The 27,350-nt window shown below is 34.0% G+C and overlaps 1 protein-coding gene across 3 annotated transcripts in view; it reads right to left on the bottom strand.

Annotated features, from left to right (window-relative positions):
- GRHL2 (grainyhead like transcription factor 2) overlaps nucleotides 1-27,350 on the bottom strand; it is a 208,946-nt gene that overhangs the window by 71,635 nt on the left and 109,961 nt on the right. For all 3 annotated transcript variants that reach the window (XM_003760308.4, XM_023496425.2, XM_023496424.2), the window contains exon 8: nucleotides 11,840-11,934. In XM_003760308.4, coding sequence (XP_003760356.3) covers nucleotides 11,840-11,934 — 95 coding nt within the window. The remainder of the gene's footprint in view (nucleotides 1-11,839; nucleotides 11,935-27,350) is intronic.

Raw genomic sequence — 27,350 nt, 5'->3', positions numbered from 1 at the left:
ATTTTAAGTCTAAATGTAAAGGAAGAGAACAGATTCTTTCATAAAAGTGATTATGCATATAAAACAAAACTTCTTCCCCAAATACACACTCTGCTGACAGGGAGAGTGGAAGCAGTGCCCATTACAAACACCTGCCCCTTCCTGTTGGCTAAACTAGAGGCATGATACATGATGGGGAGGGTGTTCTTGGCTCGCTTGACTGACAACAGCTGTTATTCCAACAAGCAGAAGCATTCCTGCAGAGGCAACATGCTGTTAATCATTGTTTGCAGCAAACAAGCAAAGAATAGGAATAAGAGTGAACTGTGCTGGCTAAAGAGATGTGGCTTCCTGAATATTTACATATTTTCTTGCCTGTTGGCTCCCTTCAACAATCATTTAGTAACAACCTACTATGTGAAAAACATGTGCCAGATGTGAGGGAAGGAACAGAGATTAATAAATCATCATTCTTGATCCCAAGGAGGTCACACAAAAGAAACATTTAACAAACCAAAAGCCCACAAATATGCAGGTTCTGTAGAAGCCTAGGAGACCAGAAGCCAAGATTTGAAGGCTTTTAGCTGAGTCCTCATACCTTATTTGCCATATGGGATCAGGCTTAATGGCGCCTCTTATCTTGCCACTGGACTTTGATGACTGGAGGAGAAAGTAAGTGATGCTGACAACTTTGTGCAGCTCTTCCTTATTTAAATCCAATTCACACACAAGTCAAAACATCACCCCATGATATCATTGGTCTTCTTCAAGAACAAAGGAATAATAACAACAACAATAACAACCAGAGTGGAAAGGAGAGCCATTTCTCTTTATTCCTCCAATGATAGACTAAAATTGCATTAACATAATCAAACGCTACTACAGTTAAGAAGAGAATAGGCAACTTGTCGGTCACTCTCTTTTAGAGATCCACCAAATCCTCCTTATTAGTAGGCAATAAGGGAATTGCTTCATCATTCCCTAAGAGCCTGAGTTATTCTTTATACATGTAGGCAGACTTTCTCTGGGGGGAGGGAAGGAAGAAATCATAACATATTTTGGTCTAAAAAGACAAAACATTGCAACAAATATCTGGTGTGTCAATGTCATTTGCTAAATTAGTTTTTCAAAAAGGATGAAGTCATATCACTCTTCTGTGCTAAATGACAGAACTGAAGTAGATTCTCCATTCCAGTTCCATTATATATCTTTTAAATTTTTTTTAAAAAATTTATCTATTTTTAATTATTTATATTTATTCATTTTGAACATAAATATAAAAAAGATAAAAAAGAACATTTCATGAACAGAGCATGACATGAAAACAGGCTTCAATATAAAACTATGAATTTCCACTTCACAATTTTTATTTTTTTAAAAACTATGTAATAAATACCAGACATTTTCAAAGTTAGGCCACTTTTCTGTGCTTCCTTGTTTTCTTTTATTTTCTGCAATGTACTTTTAATTTTTTTCTCCATGTTTTATACACACACACATTTTTCTTCCTATTGAAATGTGTCAGAGCTGTACTTCCATACCAGATAGAAATGTCTGACAGGAAACTACTTCTACTTTGGAAAAACAAATAAACAGATAAATATGGATGATACTTAGAGAAATCTATTATGTTTTCAATTGCAATTTTTTTCCCATCGGTATCATTCATTTTAAAACTTATTTTCATCCATATCCAAGTGAAAGTTGCCCATCTTATAAACACAATACAATAGAAACAGTGCTAAAAGCAAAGGAACCATTTTCCAAAGAAGGCCCAAAGCTCACAGGAAATCAGACTGAAAATAAACACATTATCCAATAAAATAACAATATGACAATCTGCAAAGTTTTGCTTATTGTTTGAAGCTTGTATTTCAATTAGTAAATGATATTCCTTAAAAATCAGTGATTCCAATTGCTTCAAATTTTGCCTTTAGCTTCCCTATGTGTGGCAAATTTAATATGAGGGGACAATAATTTCTTCATAGTCACTAGTCCAAGGCTTTGTTCCATCGGAAAAAAAAAAAAAAAACTTTTGTTTCACCTTTGCCCTCACAAATACCTTCTCAATTATGACATATGCTAAAAAAAAGAGGCAAAGCTTTATCATTCTTAGTTCTTGTTTCAGATTTACTCTAGAATATCTCAAAAGAAGATAAGGTTAGCACCTTTGGAAGTATGCCTCAAAGGAGTTTTTCATCAAAATGTTTAAGCCAAATAATGTGGTATAGTATAATTCAGAAGTATTCACATTCTGTAATCTAGCCTTTCTGTTTATAAATGATGATGAAATTCACACAGAAATAGTTCACTTACTCTAAATACCACCAATGCTAATAGCATTGTGATTTTACACACACAAACACACATCTCACACACACACACACACACACACACACACACACACACAAATGCACAAAGTTTTCCAATTAGGCTATAGATTCCTTATTTAACTCTCAGCCTCCAATTTTAAATATACCTTACAGTCTAAAAGGATAAGGAAAATTGTCAGAAACACTGGAAAAAAGTATGACTAGGTGATGTTCAAGTGAGTAATTTTTCACTATGATTTGCATTGAGAAGAAGGATATCAAGAAGGACATTCTGATTATTCAAACACAAACTATTGTGAAACATTTCAAACTTTGTAACCCCAGAGCCCAGCACATTGCCAGGCATGGAGTCAGTACTTAATACAATTTTGATGATTGATTGACTGATGAGGAAGAAAAGAGGAAGTTATCTAAACAGAAACAGGAAATCCACTGCCAAGTTCTTATTAGAAGATAGTATGTACAGGAGACATAAAAAGACTGAATGAAGTAAGAAGAAAATAGGATGACTAGGGTTAAACATCCAGCCTCACACAATGGCTATAAGATCTTGAGCTAAAAGTTACTTAACCTCCCTAATGCAGATCTGCATTGGAAGAGTGGAAATTTTTCCTTGGGAGCTACTTATACCAATAAAATGACAGTTCTGGTAATAATAATGATGACAACAACAACAATAACAATAACAATAGTATGCATACAGACTATGTGAAATGCTGGAAATAACATTAGCCTTTGAATTCCAAAGACCTGGATTCAAATCCTGTTTCTGATATTCCCTGAATAGTCAATAACTTCATATTTGTTGTTAAGTCACTTCAGTTGTGTCCAGCCCTTTGTGACAATATTTGGAGTTTTCTTGGCAAAAATATTGGAGTAGTTTGCCATTTCCTTCTCCAGCTTATTTTAATAGATGAGAAAACTGAGGCAAACAGTGTTAAGTGACTTGCCCAAAGTCACACAACTAGTACGTGTCTGAGTAAAACATATTTGAACTCGGGAAGATGAGTGTTCCTGACTCCAGGCCCACCACTCTATTCACTATACCACCTAGCTGCCCCTTAAGTCCATATGCCTCAGGCAAATTTACTTAAGTCATGTATGTTGCTGATCAGCATTGATAGAGGGAATCCTTGCCCTAGGAGAGTCCCATACTAAATGAAATCCCAGTTCTCTGAATGAGTCACATTCTTATAGTTATTAAAATTTTACAAGGTACTTTCCTTACAACAGTCCTATGTTGTGGTTAGTGACTATATTAGTGTCCCCATTTTGCAAATAAAGTGACTGAAACTCAGAAGGATTAAGTTCCCTGGCTGGTATTTGTGACCTAGAGACAGTAAATGATCCTAAGTCATCTGACTCTGAGAGTTAAACCTCTTAAACTGCCTTTTTGATCAGAATGGCATAATCATAAAGAAAGACATCAGGAAGGTGAAAATTAAATGAAATTTAAATGAAGATTGAATGAAAAAATATTTATAAAGAACACAGCACAATGCTTGGCACATAGTAGGTGTTACATGAATGCTTATTCCCTTCCCTCTCCTCATAAAACTTAGTAAGCACTGAGGTTTGAATTCAGGTGCTAATAACAGAAATTTTTTAAAGATATGTTGAACTATGAACCAAGAGAGAATTCCAGATGCCCAACACTGGATAAATCTAGCAACGGTCTACTGAGACAGCAAATACACAAGCCTGCAGGTCTGTTGCTCAGACCCAAATATAAGTCAGGAACTTAGAGAACTCAGACTAGAGTGGAGCGGTGGGAGGTAGAGAGAGGGAAGTCAGGATCAGACATTACCCTAGATCAGACCCCTTTGAGTACACTGAAAGCTTATAGGTTCCTAGCCTAAGTGGTACCTGAGATCCTAGAATAACTCAGCATTTAACAGCCCAAGAAAACAGGAACAGAACTAGCCCAGATATTTACACCTGGTTCTTATATCAAGCCCAAAGTCAGGAAGTAGATTGAAAGAATAAGTAAAAATAATTATAATAATTCTACTATAAAGAGTTATTTTGGTGATTAACATCTCAAACATAAAAGAAGAAAATGATTCCAAAATATTTATAAACAAAGCTTTAAAGTGAGTTTTCAATTAGTATTCCTTGAAGACATGAAGCAAAAGTTTTTTTTTAAACTTTAAAAAAATTTTTTTAAATGAAATGAGAGTACTAGAAGGAAGAAATGAAAAAGAAATGAGAGTATAGAAGAGAGAACTGGAAAGAGAATTGTTTAGAATAAAACTTTGCCCAGAAACAAAGTCATAAAATTAGAATAAATGAAAGGGGATCTAATGATTCCATGAAACCTAAGATATTAAAAATAAATTCAAGACTGAAAAAAATGCAAGAAAATATAAGGTATCTCATGATTTTAAAAAAATTTGACTTTGAAAGCAGAGGAGAGCTAATTTAAAATTTCTTGAAATCTGTTTTCCTTGATTAGACATGTTTGCAACATGGGTTTTATTTTTCTTTCTTTCTAATTTGGGTTTGAGGTAGAATTTTACTTATTGGAAAAAAAATTAATTAAAAAATAGTATAAACCCCTCTGAATGTCTTTCCTGATCCTCACACTTTCACTGACTTCCCTGTCTTAGATTACTTTTTATTTATACTGAATATATTTTATATGTAAATAGTTATTTGGTTGTTGTCTTCCCTCTTAGAAGGTGGGCTCCTTTAAGGATGGAGGTTTTTTTTGTTTTTTTTTTTTTTGGTCTTTTATGACCAATGCTTAATCAATGCTTGTACTTGCTTGCCTGATTCTACCACTGGACATTTTCAAGTAGAAGTTGAAAGGAACACCCACTATGGGTGATGTTGTAGACAAAATTCATGTCCCAGGCAGGAATTAACTTTGATGTCTTTTTAAAAATTATCTTCTAATTTAATTTTTTAAACTTTGATGTCTTCTGGAGTACCTTTCAATTCTAAGCTTCTATAATCTGTCAGCCCGGGAAACACCAGATAAACATATTAGCTTTGTCATTTATTGCCTTCAAGCAAGTTAGTTTTCCTCTCTGAGTCTCAATTTCTTCATCTACCAAAGAAGGAAGCTACACTGGATAGCCTCTAAGATCCCTCCCAGTTCTATGAGACTATGATCCCATAAACTTGAGAATGAAAAAAGAAAACATTGCTTAAAATTGCATTTTGATACTTGAAAAATCTCAGTGATAAAGGAACATATTAGTGAAGTTTTGGTGCATTATCATTTGATAAAGGCAACCTAGAGGACCAAGATGGAGAGGAAATAAAAGGCATTCCTGGAAAGATGATTTTTTCAATCTGGGGCAGCTTATCAATCATGGGAAGGGTGGGGCATGGGACCAAATTGAGGGGAAAAACTGATATAGAATTACTTTGAAAGAACACAAAGAAGGTGCTTGTTCCTTGAATTTTGTGAAAAAAAAATCCTAAGAAGCATCTTACTGCTCTGGTAATGTCTCCTCTTTTGGTATTCTATCTGGGTTGTATAAGAGAGGTCTTTGTAGCACTGAGGTTAGTTTAATCTTGAAATTATTGTGAAGAGAGTAAATGACATTGGGTAGAAACAATGGGTCCAGTTTTAAGAATATCCTTAGAAATCCGGAAGAAAGGAGAGTCTGTAATTAGGGTTTGAAGCTCCCCTGCTCTCCAAAATGATGTCATTTTCAAGTGAAAAGGGAGCCTTCAGTGAGAGGAATCTGAGCCTGCTAGTCTTTAATAGCTCAATAGGGTCTTGTGTGAAGAATTCCCTGCCTTTGGTATTAATGAGCAGTCAACAACTTTATTTATTCATTTTTTTATGTGAGCTTGTTTAAGGGGGACAATGAAATAAAAGTTTTTTTAAAGTACGGCTTTAAGTAAGCTGAAGAAAGCTTTTCCTGGAATCATAGAACTGCAGAAATGAAGTTCTACAGGTGGGAAGCACGCCTTCTTTTTACTATTCCTTGACTACTTTGCACATGGAATCTGCTTGATAATGTTTAGTGAACTCAATCATGATCTCTGAGGTTCGACTCTAAAGCTCTAGAGTTCCATATTCCTTCCAATTCCACAGTTCCATGATTTATGATTTCAATAGGCAATCTTGCCCTAGCCCCCTCACTTTACAGATGAGAAAACAGTGGTCCAGAGAGGTTCTGTATTTTGCCCAAGGTCACTTAGCTAGGAGTAATAATAATATTTTTGGCATATAAAACTTGAAGATTTTCAATATACTCTCCTCAAAATAATACTTTGAGGAGGGGAATTTTACAGAAAAGGAAACTTAGACTTATAGAGATCAAATGACTTGTCTTTAATCACATAGGCCCACTGTAACATCTGGCACATTTTTTATTCTTGTTCAGTCATTTCTAATTATGTATGATTCTCTGTGACCTCATTTGGGGTTTTGTGGGCAGAGATAACTGGAATGGTTTGCCATTTCCTTCTCTAACTTATTTTACAGCTGATGAAACTGAGCCAAACAGAGTTAAGTGACTTGTCCAAGGTCACACAGCTGGCAAGTATCTGAGACTAGATTTAAACTCAGGAAGATGAGTCTTCCTGACTCCAGGTCTGGTACTAAAAACACTGCACCACTTAGCTGCCCTCTAGCATGTACAAGGCACCTAATGATTTTTTGAAAGAATTGAATAAATAAAATATTGAAGACTGAACGTCATATCCAAATCTTCTTCACTTCAAGTTCATTATTCCTTTCATTACACGAAATGTAATTTTGTGCTGCCTCTCATATTGAAATTAGTGTTGTCCTCAAAACAGATACTTTTGGAGGCTAACCATTCATTCAAATATTATTTTCATTACTCGCAGAATTTCTGAAATTCTTATATGGAAACTATCTCCAGAGCCATGAAATAATAATAGTCTCATTGCATTCTAGTCACACTTAGTGTGGGGGTTAAGGAAAGAAAGAAAGAAAGGCTGACTTTAAATATTTAAAGTTACTTATTTAATTTCTCAAAAACTATTTTATTGCTACTGTTGTCTTTACCACAAGTCATTTCCCACTTTCCACCCACACCTAGATTTTAGCCAAAATTCTTTTTTGCAGTTTGATCCTTTTTATTTAAATAGTTATCATTTATATAGTACTTTGGTGTTCACAAAATACTTTTAAAATATAATTTTATTTGATCCACACAATAACTGGGAGGTCAATGCTATTACTATCCCCATTTTATAGGTGAGAAAACTGAGGAAAACAGAGGTCAATTGACTAGACCAGGATTACATATCTCGTAAATGTCTAGTTACATTTCCCTCACTCCAAGTCCAAGTATAAGAAATATTCCAACTCAACTAATGAAATGAGGGGAATGAGGGAAGGTGCAAATGGTATTGGAACAAGTGAGCAAGGAGGCTATGTCACTGAGGACAGTCAGATTTCTGTAATTAGCTAGAAAAGATTTAGCACAAAGAGAAAGCTGCTGTCTATGGAACAGGCATTCCAGAGGGCACAACACAGAAGAGCAAGGCAACACTTGGTTGGAACTTCAGGGTTAGAAGGTTGAGGGAGATGGGAATAAGGAATTATATGGTAAAAGATGGGGAATGGGCTTTGTATGATGATGTCTTAAGGTTCAGAATCATTGGGAAATAAAGATCTCCATATGACTTCCAATCATGGAAAACTATCATCTCAGAATATCTAAAATTATATATAACCTCAAAGGGCAATGGAAAAACACATGATGAACATAAACAGGCCACAAAATATCAGCCATGGCTTGCAAATGAAAAAAGTCTAAAAGCTTTTATATGACTAACTCATCTTCATTTTTTTTTAATCACATATATAATGAGAATGGCATATAGACTATCCCAAACTGATATTCCCAAAATAGTAAAAGAATGAAAGTCTTATGTAGATCTTCTAAGAGGGGGAGGGGGTTATGAGAAAACATGGGCAGGACTCATATGGGATGAGCAAGCTTAGAATGGATGCCATCTATATCAGACATAATGAATATGTATATGATATGTAATATAACTATCAAAAGATAGTCAGAACCAACAGTTTTCTTTTTAACTCAACCCTCATTGTCTTAATCACTCTGGAGGGAGGACCTAATGGACATATGCCATTGTAAATATTGAATAAAGCTTCAGTAAGTGGCATTTTAACAAATTTTTGCTTCTTCTCAGAGGAACTCAAGGCACTTATATTCAGATGTTAGCAATGGAATTAGAAAAGGAAACAAATGACTCTAGGGGAAAGTACTGCAATATTAAAATCACACCCAATTCTAATATAAGGAAGGGAGATTTTCCATCTGCTTCCTGCATTTCTATAAATCTATTTTCTTTCTACTTCCAGATTGTATTTTTTATAGAATTCATACTATGAAGTCAGTAACATTTTAAGGGAAAGACTTTAGCTCTGCTAATCTCCTTAATGAAACAGATTTAATTTTTAGGCCCTTTTAGGAGTTTGAAGAAAAGTTTTCTGTAGCCTTTTATTATGTATTGATTCAAAGATTCCTTGCAACTTCATGCATCAAGTAACAGTGACTATGAATGGATAAAACAAGCACACTCACTGATCAGAATCAGGATAAGCAAAGAAACAAACTACATAAACCTTCCTCCACTGTCATATACCAAAACATATGGGCACATAAACTTGTTTTCTGTGAATAATAAGTTGCATAAGACTGAAACAAGAAAAATGAACATAATTTTCTGAAGGCTTCTAAATGGAATGCCCACCCCTCCCTCAACTGCAAGAGGAACAAGTCAGAACTAACTACAAACTAAAAAGTAATTTTCAACCATTTGTCCTATTCAATTTTCCCCTCCTCCACTTTTTATTTTTCAATTTGGTGAATAGAAACTAACAAATATGGCTGTCTTCTAATACTATCAATTCAGTTTTAAAAATAAAAACTATATGCCACTAGTTCCTTTAAATAATATTAAACTTGATGCGCAGAGACTCTTCATCCAAATCCAAATCCAAATCCAAAGATTAACTCCAAACTCTATTATAATTTTCAAATTTCATAAACCAAATTGAATAGGGAATCCTTGAAGTATTTATAACATTATACTTCTTTTTTTTAACTCAGAAAATTTTGCCAGTTCTGCCTAGATATTACAAGTATCCTTGACTTTGCAGAGTGTCATGACTCTAAAGGGAAAAAAAAATATTGTAAAAATCAGATTTTTTTAAAACACTGGAAAAGCTAGTCATTTGCATAAACCCTTGACTCTGTGAAATAAAAAATTTACAAATATAAATTTATAATGATGAGATTTCAGTTCAAATCCCAACTTTGGCATTTACTGCTTCTGTGAATTTGGATAATAGCTAATATTTACTATGTAAACATAGTAAATGAAACATTTACTATGTTTCAAACATTATGCTAAGTGCTTTACAATTGTTATTATCCTGTTTGATCCTCATAACAAAACTAAGATGTAGGTGTTAATTATTATCCCATCTCATAGATAAGAAAACTGAGGCAAAAATTAAGTGACTTATCCAGGATCCTACAGCTAATAAGTCTCTGAGGCCAGATTTGAATTCAGCCCTTTCTGACTCCAGGCCTGGCACTTTATCCACTGTGTCACCTAGCTGCAAGTCATCTCATCTCTCCTGGCTTTAATTTTCTTCTCTGTAATAAAAGAGGGATAGACTAGATATAAGTCTCTCACAATTCTTTCTATTTTAAACTATCCATTCTCTATGATTTATCTATCCTCTGATTTTTGCCACCATGCATTAGTCTTTTCTTTCCTCCCCATAGTCCCTTTCCCCACTAGTGAACCTCCATTTTGGAGAAATCTCCAGACCTATGAGATCCAATTCTCCAGGCTTTGCTACCATGTCCCTACTCCACCTTCTTCCCACTTTCCAGCTCCCTTTTTTGTTTTACCTTTTCCTATTATGTAATATGTTATATTATATATATAATATAATAATATATATTAATCTCCTTGAGGATACAAATTATCTTCCTCTTTCCTCAATGCCTCATACTCCTTTAATACTAACCCTTCTGGACCTTTTTTTCAAGGACATACCAAGATAAATAGTATAGTATGCTAGCAGAGAGTTCACGCTAATGCCTTTTGGGCCATAGAAGAACTAAAAAGAATTTGTATGGAAAGAGGTAAGTAAAATAAATAGCAAGGGTACTATAGACACACTTTTCCTATGCTATTCTTTTGCCTGGGATCTACTCTGTAACTGCACTACAAAATGTGCTTTGCATTAGAGTAAGTGCCTAATGAATGTTTACTGAAATAGGAACATTCAGTCACTGGAATAACTCAGCATATTTCTCCAGGTGCTGCTATGACTTATTTTGGGGGTTGCCTTTCCTGAGCCTAAAGCCATCTTCTATACACAATGAAATAAAATACTCTGCAATTCATGTTTTTTGATGTCATGCCCTCAAAATTCCAATTCTTCTTCTCTCAAATATATTTCTCTCCTTTATAAACAATACCATATTGAATCAGTTATTAAGCTGTTCTCATTTGTTTTAAGACAATTCTCCCTACAAAAGATTGATTATTTAACATTTTTATAGAAATTATACAAGTAACCAAATTTAGGTGTCACTCAGCACCCAATGACAGTCTATAGAATGGTTAGGAATTTGGAATTGTGAACATTTGGGTGAGGGAGAACAGAAAGAATAAATATAATTGAATATGATTATGAAATGTACAATTTTCATGAAATCCTGGAAGGATTTTCAGGTACCACACAGTTCACTCCCTTAACTAAACTGTCAGACTTAGCTAATATGTTGGTTAGTTTTATTGAACTGCTTTTTTTCTTACAAGAAAATGGCTATTTGGGGATGGAGAAATATTTGTAATTAAAAATTAAAAGACATAATTTTTTAAATTAAAAAGAATAATATTTTAACATATAAAAAAAGAACAAAGAAAAAATACTAGCACTCAAGAAAAAAAGAAAAGTATTAAATGAGCAATGAGAAAATAATCAGCTGAGTTCTCTCCTGGACATAGGGTACACCATCACATCCTGTGGAGGGAAGAAAATCTGCCCATCTTCTTCCTCCTTCCCCCTGCCCCCAGGTTCTTTGTGTCTTAATCAAGTAAAGTAACACTCTTCCATAGCTGTCAAATTATACATATTTTGGTTAAATTATTCCTCTGGAAAAATGCCCACAGGGCATTGTATCCTGCTACCAGAAGAATGCTCTGCAATATAGTTAGACAACCCTGCCCCAGCTTGAGGCCCCCCATAAAGCCTCGAGACTTGGGGAAATCTGGGATGTGGATCTGCTCTGATAGAGGAAGCAGATTTCCTGTTCCACTTCCAGCATCCTCCAAATAAGGAAGGAAATGAATTACTGAGTTCTGAAAGGAATAACAATGAGCCTGTTTTCCTATTCTGTTGGAAGACTCTCACCCCATTGGTCCTTTGTAATAACAACATTGCAGTCACCTTGTCAAGGAAAGAAAAGAAACTTTTGAATTCCTATGAAAGAATGAGCCCAGTTTAATCAACCCCTGCTAGTCTTGACACTTTTACTTACTTTTGCCTCTTCGTTGACATCCCAGGTGAAAGAAACAGCATTGTATGCAATTTCTTCAATGTTTCCAATTGTATTAAAACTTTCCTTGTAGTCAGCTGTAAAACACACACAAAAAAATTAAACAAAATTTGAAGAAATGCTTTATATAATTGAATTCTGTATCACTCTTCCACTGACTAGAACAAACTTTGCTTGTTCTTCCATCTCTATGGCAACAGGAAAAGGATTTTTTTTTCCTTGCTGATATTCCATTATTGCTACAAAAATGAAAAACACATTGCACTATTAAGGATAATAAATGCAAGCAAAGCAATATTCTTAGCCAATTTTCATAAGTTTTGTTTCTTCACTCTAAGTTTTTATTATGATCTATGAAGATTTTTTTTTCTATTCTTCTTGACCTTGAATTTTCCTCCTAGCTACCCACTCATGCTGCAACTCCCACTTTCTTACAAGCCCCATATGGATTTCTTGACTAAACCAACTCTTGTAGAACTATAGACTCAGTGCCAGAAAGGGTCTTAAAAATCATCCATCCCAAGTTTCAGATAAGAAAACAGAGATTCAGATTGTTTTGGAGATTTGCCTAAATCTAAAATCATCCAGCTTAGATAATGGAAGAACTGAGATTTCAATCCACTCTCCTGCTCCCCAATCTAACACTATCTCCAACAGTATCCTGCTTCTCCCACCAAAATTTGTGTTAACTATAAATACCATATGCATCATATGAGAATAAAGCTTCCCTGACCACAATAATCTCTCAATAATATCTTTAATATATTATAACTATGTCCTACTATAATATTATTCAATGACAACTTGATTTCTATGATCCTAAGACATCATTTTATTTAACACTGTATTGTCATGGAATCAGTGAAAACACTGAATGGGAGAAACCAAAGGATTTAAGAAGTTAGAAGAAAATGGCATGTAAGTACACTATACTTAGATTCAGGAAGATAAAGTTTCAAATCAAAGTTTAATTATGTGTTCTATACAAATTCCTGAATCTTCCATTTGTAAAATAGGGATAATCATTTGATCCTGTTGTAAGAATCAAATGAAATGATGTAAAAAAGCCTTTTGTAAACTGTAAAATATCATCTAACTGGAAGTTCTTATAATTATTGCCATTACTAAAAAATTATAGAGAAAGAAAATATTTAAGATTAGATGAGATATATCTCAGCAAAGGAAGACAACCTTTTGCTCATCTGTGACTTGGAGAATTAGAACACAAAAACCTTTCAATTTAACTATAAAATAAATCATTGCTTTTGATATCTTCTATCCTTGAGTGGCTAGATTCAGCATCCAGGCACATTTTCCCTGAGACCAGAACTTTAAGGTTCTCCAGGGAGCAATATTTAATTTCAAGAAAGCAGTTGCTGAATTTTACCACTGTTTGGTTTTGCAGAGATCAAACCCATTCCTTTTTTTTATTTTATTTGCAACTTTTTTATACTATCATAGCAAAGAACTAAAACATTGTTAAGGCCAAAATATAAGATAGTATTCCAGGGTCATTTTAAGCAAGGAAGCAAATAGCAAAGTTTTAAATGAGGATAAAAAACAATATGGGTGAGTTCAACATTCATGAGGGATATCATAATGCTTACTTAGTATGTTGGGGTTTTCTTTTTCTGAGTTGCTCACCCTGAAATATTCTCCCCTTTTCCTTTTAAATAACTATTGCTCTAAATCTAGGACAAATACAGGAGAGAAGTTAAACATAAAAACCGTTTTATAGAAAGGATAGTTACTACAAGGGTCATCCATTGTGTTACTGAAAGGTTGCCCATTAATTAGAATTCAGATGCTAATGTGAAAAAGAAAATACAACTTAATAACACTTAAATTTTCTTCTATAACTTTCCAAAGTTCACATATATTGGCTTCTTTGATCCTCAAAGTAATTTTCTGATAGATAAAGCAGATATTTTGATAATCATTTTACAAATTAAAAAACTGAGGCAACATATTACATATTATATTCTTTATTACATAGATTACATAGATTCTTTATTGGAAACATCTCTTTTTTTTTTCATTCTCCCTTCTGCCGCCATCCCCATGCAGTTTCTTATTGCTTCACACCTGTATTATTTATTGCATCAAATTTCTAATTGCCCTTTCTGATTATAATCTCTCTTCTTTTCAATAAACTCTGCCAGATTAATCATGTTTAAACACTACTGTCATCACAGAACTCCTCAGCTCAAAAAACTAGCTTTCCTGCTGCCCATCCTATCATGTCTAAATTTGACTTTGAACCCCTCTGTATAATGTTATGTCTCCCACTATGCTCAAGCATAGTTTTTCCTCTCCAGGAACAAAAGTGTTTTACAATCCTACAATTAGATCATTTCTTTTCCTGTATTTATTCAAATTGATCGCCTAACTGGTTCTTAGGCCAAATATATATACTTCCAAAATGCCCCAGTCCTTGCCAGTCTTCGAAGTTCACCTTATCCCATCACCTCCTTGAAATCTTTCTTGGTTCTCTCTTTCTCTGAACTTGTATAACTCATATAATCCATTCTCCACAATTTTATATTTAATTATGTATCCTATCTTGTAGCAGTCACTAATCATTTCATATGCAATTATCCTTGTCTCTGGCTAGACTGCAAATTCTTTGGAGGCAAAATCTCATTAAGTACTTATACTTCCACATCATCCATAACAACCAGCAGCAAATACTTGTCAAGTCAAGTCAACCAGCATTTTCTTTGTACCTACAATGTGCCAGGCACTGGGCTAACCTCCAGAGATACATAGAAAGGCAAATGTATTCCTAATTCTCAAGAAGCTCATGTTCAAATGAGGGTTAAACATGTAAACAACTATGTACATGCCCATTATTTTGGTGATGATTCTGGTTGCCTTGGGAAATTGAGCCAACTCATTCAGAGAATCATGTAAAATGACCTGCAGGTATCTTTTGGGGATGAAAACATAGTTCAGAGTCCATCATCCAAAAAGTGTTGGGTGGATTTTATTTGTTCCTAAACTCAGTACTTTACAGAAAGGCATTGTGGTAGCCTTAGAGCCAGAGTAAATTAGAGTTAATCTCAGAGTATAGATATCAGCATTGAGGAAGATTGGGAATGTTTATTGTTGAAGGTTGTAGCCATCTCTGGGATGGGGGAGGGGAGGAGAAGGAACAGGGAGGGAAGAAAAAAAAAGAAATTTACATGATAATGTTGGACTTTAGCTAAAATTCAAAGGAAGACAGAAATCAGGAAGATGGGGGTGGGAGTGGAGGCAATTATTTTTGTCTTAGAGAACAGCTAATGGAAATAGAATAGAGAAATAGAAAGAGCAAGGGAGGGCAGTGGGTCTTAAAGTCACTAGATCAGAAAATACATGGAGGCAGTAAGAGGTTAAAAAGACCAGAAAGCTGAAAAAGTACTAGGTTATGAAGGGCTTTAAAAGCTAAACAGAGGATTTTATATTTGATCATGGAGATAACAAAGAATCATTGGAATTGACTGAATAAGAGTGGTTGATGCAGATATATGTGGGAATGACATGGTCAGTGTTTCAGGACTGATCTATTACTTTGGTATTGAGTGGAGGGATGGACTGGAGTGAGGAGAGTGGAGAGATCCACTGGGGATCTCCACTGGAGGTGGAGAGATCAATTAGAAAACTATTGCAGCAATCCAAATAGGAAGTGAAGATGGCCTGTACTTGCTGGCTGATTACAATTACTTTGCCTGAGTTGAACAACTACTCAGTGAGACATACAAGTTGTACCCAAGCTCTCCTAATTCCTAGTTCAGCACTCATCCCATTATATCACATTTGCTCTCAGTGTTTATTGGCTGTGAGATTGCATAGTATATTACAAAGATAAAAAGGTGTGGTAGATGGGGCACTGGAGTCTGGAAGAGTCTGGTGAATTATTTGTTTCCGAGCTCAGGACCTTGTAGAGAGGGAGTGGATAAAGAGTTTGTTTTAAAGCCAGGAAAATTTGGGGTCAGGCACTGCCTCTAACACATCTTGGCTGTGCAATATAAATCACTTAAATCCTCAGTACCCTGGTAGCTGTCTAAAGCTATAAATGGCAAAGAAGGTGTTAACCTGTATCGACAAAGGAAGCTTTACACTGGGAGAGTCCATCACTAATAAAATCACAGGTCTGGTCCTTATTCTTATCATTACATTGTAGTTACTCAAAATGAAAATCCATCTGTAATATCTCTGCTTAAGCATGTGGGCTTGAACATTGTTCCTGAAACTTATTCGCATTAGTATAATGTTTTGCTTCTTGGAAGAATTTTGTGTCATGCAAAAAAAGTGATAATTTTACAGGGCACTATCTCCTCCAAAAATCTTTGCATTTTGGCTTCTGATTTCACTATTCAACTGAAGCTGTTCTCCCCAAGTTAGCTTTGATTTTTTTATTGGAAAATTTTATGCTCTTTAATTCACTGTTATCCAAGCATAATGCCAGGCACAGGGTGGGTGTTTAATAAAATGCTTGTTGATTAATTTATTTAAAAAATTAAATAGAACTAAGTTTACTATTTATTTCTAGGGTCCCATTCTTATAATTTTCCATTAAAAGAAGTTTCTATACTTCTAAGTTGCTCTTACTCAAACTAATCAGGAACTTGCAGAGAACTCAAATCGAAGAAGGACAGTGAGCTAACTTTTCTCTGAATCAAAACACTTCAGCAGCACTAAAAGCTTATAGATTCCCAACCTGAGATAGTCTCTGAGAATCTGTATTAACACAACACACAATATCCGAAGAAAGAAACAGCAGGATCAACTCAGACATTCCTTCTAGAAGCATGTATATAGAACCTGACACTAACATTAATTCTAAAGTCACAAAATAGATTGGAAGAATGAGAAAACAATAAACAAAAAAGAACTTCACTATAAAAACATATTTTAATGATAGGAACACTTAAGACATAAATCCAAAAGGAAAGAATGACTCTCAAACATCTACAAGCAAAACTTCAAAGTAAAAGACAGTTTGGATACAAATTTAACTAGCGTTCCTGGAAGAGATGAAATAAAAGCTTTAAAAAAGAATTAAAAATATTTTTATAAATGCAATGAAGACACTCAGGGGGAAATGGAAAAGAAATGAGAGCTATGGAAGAAAAAATTGGAAAGAGAACTAATAGTTTGACACAAGGGGTACATACCCTTGCCCAAGAAACAAACTCCCTGAAAAGTGTAACGGATCAAATTGAAGCTAATGACTCCATGGAACAGCAAAAAATATTCAGACAAAGGCAAAATACTAAAAAACATAGAAGAAAAGTGTAAAATATCAGATAGCAAAAACAACTGAGCTGAAAAACAGATCAAAGGGGAAAATTAGAATCATTGGACTACTTGAAACTCATGAGAGAGAGAGAGAGAGAGAGAGAGAGAGAGAGAGAGAGAACGCCTAGACATTTGATTGCAAGAAATCTTAAAAGAAAAATGCCCAAGCCCTCTTTGTAGTGGCTAGAAACTGAAAACTGAGTGGATGCCCATCAATTGGAGAATGGCTGAATAAATTGTGGTATATAAATATTATGGAATATTATTGTTCAGTAAGAAATGACCAACAGGATGATTTCAGAAAGGCCTGGAGAGACTTACACGAAGTGATGCTGAGTGAAACGAGCAGGACCAGGAGATCATTATATACTTCAACAACAATATTATATAATCATCAATTCTGATGGACCTGGACATCTTCAGCAATGAGATCAACCAAATCATTTCCAATGGAGCAGTAATGAACTGAACCAGTATGCCCAGTGAAAGAACTCTGGGAGACGACTAAAAACCATTACATTGAATTCCCAGTCCATATATTTTTGCCCACCTGCATTTTGGATTTCTTCACAGGCTAATTGTACAATATTTCAGAGTCCGATTCTTTTTGTACAGCAAAATAACGTTTTGGTCATGTATACTTATTGTATATCTAATTTATACTTTAATGTATTTAACATCTACTGATCATCCTGCCATCTGGGGGAGGGAGTGGGGGAAGGAGGGGAAAAATTGGAATAAGAGGTTTGGCAATTGTCAATGGTATAAAGTTACCCATACATCTAACCTGTAAATAAAAGGCTATTAAATTTTAAAAAAAAGAAAGAAAGAAAGAAAGAAAAATGCCCAGATATCTTAGAATTATAAGGGGAAAATAGAATCCACAACCATCTCCTGAAAGAAGCCCCCCAAATGAATATACACACAGGTACAATATAACCAGAATCTAGAACTTCCAGTTCAAAGACAAGGTACTGTAAGCATCCAGAAAGGAAGTCTTCAAGGACCAAAAAGCCACAGTCAGCATCACACATGATTTAACAGTCACAATTTTGAAGAGAAGGACAGCTTGGAATACAATATTCCAGAAGACAAAGTACATATGTTTACAACCAAAAAGAATCTTATCCAATAATCTTACATGGGGAAAATAAAATTTTAACATAACATGGTACTTCCAAGAATTTCTTTTGAAAAGACCAGCTGCATAGAAACTTTGAGGGCAAATATAGGAGTTAAAAAGAAACATGAAAAACACGAACATGGATAAAATAATATCTTACAGTAATATCCTAAACAAGGATAAACAAATTATATCCTAATATAGGTAGATGATGTATGTGCCATCTTAACATTGTCAGGGGTAAAAGAAGGAGTCTAATTTAGACAGAGACTAAGAGTGTTTTATTACATTTTGATGATTTTTTTTTCAAAAAAGAATGGAAAAGGAGGGTAAGAAGAATATACTATGAGGAAGTAAGAGGAAGAAATATTAAAGGAAATTATCTCACATAATTGTGATGTATAAGTAGAAGTCCATACAAACAAATAAGGAAGAAGTCGAGGAACAGGCTGACACTTAAACCTCACTCTCATATGAACTCCTCAAAGTGGAGAAAAATATACAATCAGATGGTTATACTTCATCAACAGGGAAATGAGAGAAGGCAGAAAGGAGAATAAGTAGAGTAGATTAAGCTATGGATTAGCCCTAAACAAAATTAGCTAACAAAAATTATATTAAAATATTTAGTTCTTCTTAAAGAAGAAAAGAATTATCTGAAGTCATAGCCCATCAAATGTGGAATGGCTGTACAAGTTATGGTTTATAAATGTGATGCAATATTATTTTGCTATAAGAAATGGTTGAGGATTATTTCAGAGAAACCTAGGGAAAGGTATGAACTAATGTGGAGTGAAGTAAATGGAACCAGGAGAATAGTTTATGTGATGACAATGAAGGATAAAGAGAAATAATTTTGAAAGATTTAGGAAATCTGTTCAGCATAATGACCAACCATGATCCCACAGAACTATTGATAAAACATGGTACCAGCCTTCCTAATAGAAGTAAAAAAAAATATCAGAGTGCAGAATGAGACATATATAAGAGAGAGAGAGAGGGAGACATAAATATATAGATAGATATAGCAGGGATTTTTTTTTGCTTGACTGTATACATATATATGTGTGTAGGTGTATGTTCTAATATCAGAAGATGACAAATGGATTACCTCTGAACCTTATTGACATCAGAGGTAACAGAGAAAGTCAAAGTTAAACAGAAGACCCAGGAGTAGTTCTATTACGTTTTGAAGATCTAAACAGAAGAACTTCACACACACACACACACACACACACACACACACACACACACACACACACTTTATATCTATATCTATGTGTTACAGGTTTTGTTTTTCTTTCATTGTCAATTTGGAAGAAGCAGATCTTTTGCTAATGGAAAAAAGTTTTTACTAAGGTGCTGATGATCAACAATAAATTACTGTGTTGCCCCTCTGAGGGATATGTGCATTTTAATGTGGAGGGAGTGAGAGTAAGGCCTCCATTCAAATTTTTATCAAAAAGTTGAATCAAAGCAGAAATAGTAGATTTTATTTACTCATGATTCAAAGATGGAGAAAGAGCCAATATGAAACAAAAGAATCGGGAATGATTGAATGTAAGAGAGATAAATGTAAAATCCTGGATTTGGTTTCAAAAATATCAGTTGCACAGATATGAGAGTCTTTGTTAGTAAAACTTAAAAAGGAAAAAAAATATGGGTTCTGATATATTATAAAATCAACTTTGAATAAGAATTTTGACGTAGTAAAGAAAAAAAGTTAATGTGATTTTAGACTACATGGGGTTTTGATTGTATACAGAGTAAAGGAGGTAACAGTCCTCCTATAACATATCCTACTAAGACTATATATCTATTCATTTCCTCCTTTATATGAGAAGATGTGTTCCTGAAAAATTATGTGTAAACTTATATTTTGCTAATGTTCAAAATGTATGAGGGAACACAACACCAAATTCTTTTATGAAATGAAGGATCCTTTTGTAATGCAAAATATTATTCTATAGTTTGTTTTTTAAGTTCAGATTTTTATATATTGAGTTTTTTAAAGAACTAGTTATACATGGATATGTAATTCTGAAATGGCTTAAAGGAAAGGTTAATTCCTGTGCTTTAATTAAGTGTAGCATGAAATGTTCTTTGTAAATTATTTATAAGTAATGCTGGCTTTCAATTCTTTTTTGTATATCTTGTTGGAGATTTAGAAGAGGAGTATAATTATAATAAAATTATTTTCCCTTCTGAAGGGATTCTGTCTGGACTAGTGGAGCAAAGTGCTTGGAATGCTTAAAATGGCTTAGGGCTCTGTTAATAATTCAGTGAGCATACTCCACAACTCAGTGAGATGCTTCCCAATTAGCCAGACTGAGGAGAGTTTATGTATTATAGTCTAAATGCAGAAATCTCTTCTTTTCCAGAGTTAAGATCCATCTACAAATGGTCAGATGAGCCCCATCTAGATTCATCTGAACAATTTCAAATGACTTAAAATCATTAGAATGATGAGCTTTAACTTGAGATAAACAGATTAATAAGACTTTTACAGAAGTGGATTTTGTTGATTTTCTCCTCTGCTTTTTAAAGTCATAAGAGCAGTGTCCAAAGCCTGAAATATCTCACAAGTAACTTGAAATTGATTATTTTAATCCTAAAACTTATCATATTGTCAAAGGTAATCTGATACTGATATAGCTAATAGCTTTTTTTTTTTTAAATATGCTTCTCTGGGCAGCTACCTGGCACAGTAGATAGAATCCAGGGACTGGAGTCAGGAAGATCTGAATTCAAATCTGACCTCAGAGTATTAGAAATATGTGACCCTGGACAAGTCACTTAATCCTCTTTGTTTCATTTTCCTCATCTATAAAATGAGGTAGAGAAGGAAATGGCGAACTATTCCACTATCTCTACCAAGAAAACCCCAAAAGGGGTCATGAAAAGTCAAATAACTATGACTCAACAACAATAACATCTTTATGCTTTTTACCTGAATACCAAATCCTGCTTTTGAATTGGGTGACTGTATGTTTGGAATCCAAGAGTAGGACTATACATTTATCCCTGCTCCATTTTATATTGTTAGGCTTCCCAAAGCCCATAGGAATTCTGGCATATATTGGCTGTACCTCTCAGCTTTGTGTCATCAGTAAACTTAGTAACTCTAAGATATACCACTATATTTTTCCCTTCTCATGTCTAAAGAAGAGACTGAACTGATAGTATAAAAGGTACCAATTTGGTGTGTTATTGAACACAATATGCACTATGCCAACAGGATGTCAATTTAAGTAAACTGGAATGGATTTGAAATGAGATCTTTTGTTTCGTGCTTGTTCCTATACATCTTGATTGTTGAAATTTAATTCTAAATCTGTTTGTCCCTGATTCATCCATTTTATTTGGGCATTCCTCAAAGACGGTACTTCTGGAAATAATTTATAGTGATAAAGGCAAGAAATTTCTCAAACTGGAAAGCATACCCCATGGATTCAACAACAAATGCAGTTCACATTCTAATGAAAAACAAAAGTACCTTTCCATTTATCCCATCCTTCATTTCTTGATTTGACTACAATTGACCTTAGGGGCATAAGGTATGGAAGAGAGGATGGGAATGAAATGGCTCAGAAGATTATAAAGCATAGTAAATCTACTTTACCCAATAAGCCCAATCTGTAACAAAAATTTAATCCCCAATAAGTATTCTCAACTATCTTGGTTGCTTCCAGGTTATCTCTAACTGCAAACCATTTTCCTCAGTAGAATTCAGATACTAAGTCACATAGACTTTAAGAATTTTAGTAATGGAAGATATTTTAATATCTAGCAAAATATAAATAGGAATAGCTGAATACACATAAAGGGCATTATAGTAATAGATACTTATTTGATTGATGTATAGAATATCTTTTGTCCTATATGTTGTTTTGATTTATTGAAATGACTTTCTTTCATATAAAGGATGTAGTCAGGTACCTAGGTAGTGGAGTAGATAAAATGCTAAGGCTAAAGTCAGGAAAACTCACCTTCTTGAGTTCAAACCTGGCCTGAGACACTTACCAGCTGTGGGATCATGGACAAATCACTTAACCCTGTTTGGCTCAATTCCTAATATGCAAAATGAACTGGACAGTGTCACTACTGGGTCTGCATCTCAAAGAGATCATAAAAGAGGGGAAAGGACCCACACATCTGCAAAAATGTTTGTAGCATCCCTTTCTATAGTGGCAAGGAACTGGAAATTGAGTGGATGTCCAACACGTGGGGAATGGCTGAATAAGTTATGGTATATGAATGTAATGGAATATTATTGTTCTCTAAGAAATGATGAGCAGGCTGATGTGAGAAAAGCCTGGAAATAATTACACAAACTGATGCTGAGTGAAGTGAGCAGAACCAAGAGAACGTTGTATATAGTTACAACAAAATCATATGATTAACTGTGATAGACTTGACTAGACTCTTCTCAACAATGTAATGATTCAAGCCATTTCCAATAGCCTTGGGATGGAAAATGTCATCCGCATCCTGAGAGAGAATATGGAGACTGAATGTGGATAAAAACATATTATTTCACCTTTTTGTTTGTTTGCTTTTTTCTTTCTTGTGTTTTTTTTTCCTTTTGGTCTGATTATTCTTGTACAACATGACAAATATAAAAGGATTGTATATGTTCAACCTATATCAGACGGCTTGCTGTCTTGGGAGGGGAGAAGGTAAAGCAGAGAGGGAGAAAAACTTGGAACATAAAAATCTTATAAAAATGAATGTTGGAAGCTATATGTACGTATATTAGGATAAATAAAACACTATTGAAGAAAAAAATAAAATAAAATGAGCTGGAAAAGGAAACTGAACCACTCCAAGAACTTTACCAAGAAAACTCCAAATGGGATCACATCTAGTCAGACATAACTGAAAAACAACTCAATAATAACAAATAGATGTAGTGAAATGATTTAGAATGAGAAGACCTGGGCTTTCCTTCCTACTCTACCATTTGTAGTTGTGTGCCTATGGTCAACTCATGTAACTTCCCTGAGCCTAAGTTGACTTCCCTATAAAATAGAGGCATTAATTATGCAGATAAAGGATATTTAAATGACTTGTCAACATGCAAGGAATTAATTATAGATCTGGGATTTGAATCCAGGTCCTCTGATTTCTGGTTCAACATTCTTTCCTCTACACTTTACTCTCCTTCACAACCCTGTGAATTTAAACTTATGGAATATATATTCCACTTACATTTCTAGTTGCTTTTTTCCAAAAAAATCAAAGCTTTATGGGTTTATTAATCTGTGTACTATGAAATTATATATAATTATATGTAGTCTTAAATCATTTCCATGTCTTTTCCTAGGACATGATTGCTTTTATTATTTTCAAGTAATTACAATGAAATATATTGAAAATATAGTTACATCACCATTATCCAAACTTGCTAATTATATATGACAAAAATTAATCCTGTATTAATATTAGTGGTATTATTAACAATAATAAAATATATGTTATACATATAGTAGATGTCAACAAATGATATATTAATATTAGTGATATTAATATCAACAACAATAATATATTATATTTTTGGTCACTGACAAACCATGAGGTTAGTTAATAGTCCAGCTTTTTAAACTGTGATTCACAACCCCATATAGGGTCTTATAACTGAATATGGGGATCATAAAATTATGATTTACTATCAGTAATACTTATTTTATTTCTCAATTTTCTTTATTTTTTCTTTCTTTTTTTGGTGAGGCAATTGGGATTAAGTGAATTGCTTGGGGTCACATATATACCTATTTTACATACATATATATCCAGGATGACATAAAAAAATTTTGGAAAAAAGGAGTCATGAATGGGAAAAGTTTACGAAGCCCTGAGTGCTTAAAAGGTTCCTTTCAAATATCTGTCTTTTCAACAGCAGAAAAAATAAAGAACAGCCTTACATTTCTGGAGAATGTTCAAAGTGTTTTGTTTTTTTTTTAAGTTTTTTTTCTGACTGGCTCTACCTTATTTTGGCCTTTATAACCTTAAGGTGTTTAAGCATATTTTGGGAAAACTTTTTCTTGGCAAGTTTTAGGCTTTGTAAACAACAAAAAGAAATTTAGAATTTGCATAATTTCATGCCTGAGTGTGTTGCTGGCATTTAAATTCTTTGTGTTGAAAGCTTTAATGAGAAGACTTGTAATAACTGCTATAAGAATAAATCTGTAATTTTAATCAATATATTTCATCATGGTTCCAGAATCTAATAAGATACAGATAACAGACCATAAAGACACTATGGACCCCATTAATTATAATCTATTTAAAGATAATTGGACCAAGACCTGTCAAAAAATGAACTTAAATGGGACTAGTGAAAGAAATAAAAGTATTTTCCATGTGATTGAGAGTAATGAGACAACTTATCTAAAGTACGTTTAAAGTATTATGAAGAAGAAATAATATGTGAATATTTCTCTGAAGAAAAAATTATGTTTACAGAAAGTGAATGATAATGAAAAAATTAAAAAATACATTTTAAGAACTAGAAAATTATCCCACTGGATCATTCTAGCTAATGAATTTTTTCATCAAAAAATGATCATTTGCAATGTTCTAAGCCAACAAACTTCTGAAAGACACTTTACTACTTTGTCAGAGAGAAACTTAACAAATTATAAAACCATAAGCCTATGAAGAGCACAAGACCTCATTTGGGAAGATTTGAGAGAGATATAAAATAAAAAGAAAAAAAAACATAAAATAACATGAATTTCTGTTTTCTATGTTCTAATATAACATATATTTGAAAACCTGGTATTCACCCCAAATCCCCTTCCTTATTTTTTTGCATCCAAACTGCTTTAACATTTTAAAAGATAAGTTTTTCAGTATAAGCATTCACCAATACAATTTGCATTCTGTTCTTCCACTATTCTCCAACTTAGTACCTGATTTTTAGGTACTAAAAACTTTATCAATCTGGTGCCAATCTAAGCCTTGGAAAACAAAGCTAAACTAAACCTGGGTAAGTCAATATACCATCCACCACTTGTTCTATACTGGAAATCTTTCCAACGTGTTAGAACCTGACAAAGCTTGTACTCTACCTTCAACAGCCCAACTTTATAGTTATAACACCATGGATGATGAGAGGCTTCATTCTAAAAAAAGTAGCAAAAATTTGGTGATACTGCTATTTTTAAATTGTCCTCCCATTAGTTTTTATAAGAGCAAATAGGTGGTACAGTGAATAGAACACCACCCTTAAAGTCAGGACGGTCTGAGTTAAAATCCAGTCTCAGACACTTACTAGATGTGTGACTCTAGGTAAGTCACTGAACTCTGAGTTTGCCTCAGTTTCCACATTTGTAAAAGAGTGGAGAAAATGACAAATCATTCCAGTATCTTTGTCAAGAAAACCCTAAATGTGGTCAAGATTGAAATTTCTGAATAACAACATTTTCTTTTTCCACATGATAAATTTGTCTTTTTGATGTAGATAATTTCCTAAAGATGGAGGATGCTCTGTTGGGGGAACTCCCCTTACAAAGGCAAATTCTATGTTATATATATATATATATATATATATGTGTGTGTGTGTGTGTGTGTGTGTTATATATATATATATAATATATATATGTATATATTATATATATATATATATATATGTCTTAAGATGGTGGCAAACTCAAGTAGAAATGGGAACCACTATTACAGAACCTTCTAGGTCACATATTGACAATTTAAAATATAATGTTCTCTATTTTATTATAGTTTTATCTATTGTATTAAATATTTCCCAATTACATTTTAATCTTGTTTGGTCATATATTTGATACTCTGCTTAATAGTAAGTAGACAATACCTTGGGAGATAGTTCTGATCACAAGTACATGCTATTCACTATATTGAGAGTTCTAAACCTTTTTTTGTGACATGCCCTTTTGGTAGTTGAGTGGAACCAATAAATCTTTTCTCAGAATAACATTTTTAAGTAATTGAAGAAAATGTTAAATTTCAATTGGACCTTGAGAAAAATAAAGATGTAACTTTTTTCCCAATCCAAGATCACTGACCCCATTCATGGATCCTTTAAGAGTCTATGAACTCCAAGTTAAGAATCCCTGCCTTCCAACATGTTGCTTCTAATTTTCTTACATTTGTGAAATTGGCTCACCAAAGAAGGCCACAATACATTTTTTTTGCTGAGACAATTTGGGCTAAGTGACTTTTCCAGGGTCACACAGCTAGAAAGTGTTAAATATGTGAGACCACATTTGAACTCAGGTCCTCTTGACTTCAGGACTAGTGTTCTATCCACTGCACCAACTAGCTGCCCCCACAATACATTTTTTAAAAGAAAAAAAGAATCAATAAAATCCAATTATCCTGTTCATATTCAATAGGACACTATCAACAATGGTTCTCTTTTCCGCTTCCTTTTCTTATGCTTGTCCTGAGATATTGACTGACCATTGCCTCCCCAAAAAGCTCTCCTGTGCAAGAGAATTCTGAATATAATAGAAGTTGGGATGGCACTAATAGCACAACCATTGGAATCATATACTCTCCAACTTCACTCCTCTCTGCCCTGAAATATTCTGGATATCTCTTCCTCTTAGGGTATCATGCTCTGCCAAAGTTTGGTAGCCAAGCATACTTGAGTCTCAATGGTATAGAGAAGACATCAGGGAGTAATTCTCCTCAACATGTTCTGTTCTTCAATTAAATCTGGATATACTGAGATACACACACACACACACACACACACACACACACACACACATATATATAGGTTGATGAAGCTGAATTGTGTTTTTCCTCTTAAACTAATTAATTTTTAAGAACTGCATAGGTTTTTACTACTTCTTAAAAGAAATCACTGTTGCAACCTGTTCAGAGTTGACTGTGTAAATGTTTCCTCAACCAAATGAGAAGAAAAGGAATTTTTCCTTGTAATGGCCATAATATTTCTCCATAAATCAGGACATGCTTTACATTATGCACAAATGTGATAACAGGGGGTGGGGAAAAGGTGATGAAATTTAGGGAGAGCAACAAACTTGCTATTTGGTAGTTCCTGGCCATCCTTCAGATTCTCCATCAAGTTCAGTCCTGTAC

This window comes from Sarcophilus harrisii, chromosome 1, assembly GCF_902635505.1.
Source record: "Sarcophilus harrisii chromosome 1, mSarHar1.11, whole genome shotgun sequence".
Classification (NCBI taxonomy): domain Eukaryota; kingdom Metazoa; phylum Chordata; class Mammalia; order Dasyuromorphia; family Dasyuridae; genus Sarcophilus; species Sarcophilus harrisii.
The sequence above is the reverse complement of the archived record's forward strand: the minus strand, read 5'-3'. Positions and strand labels throughout refer to the sequence as shown.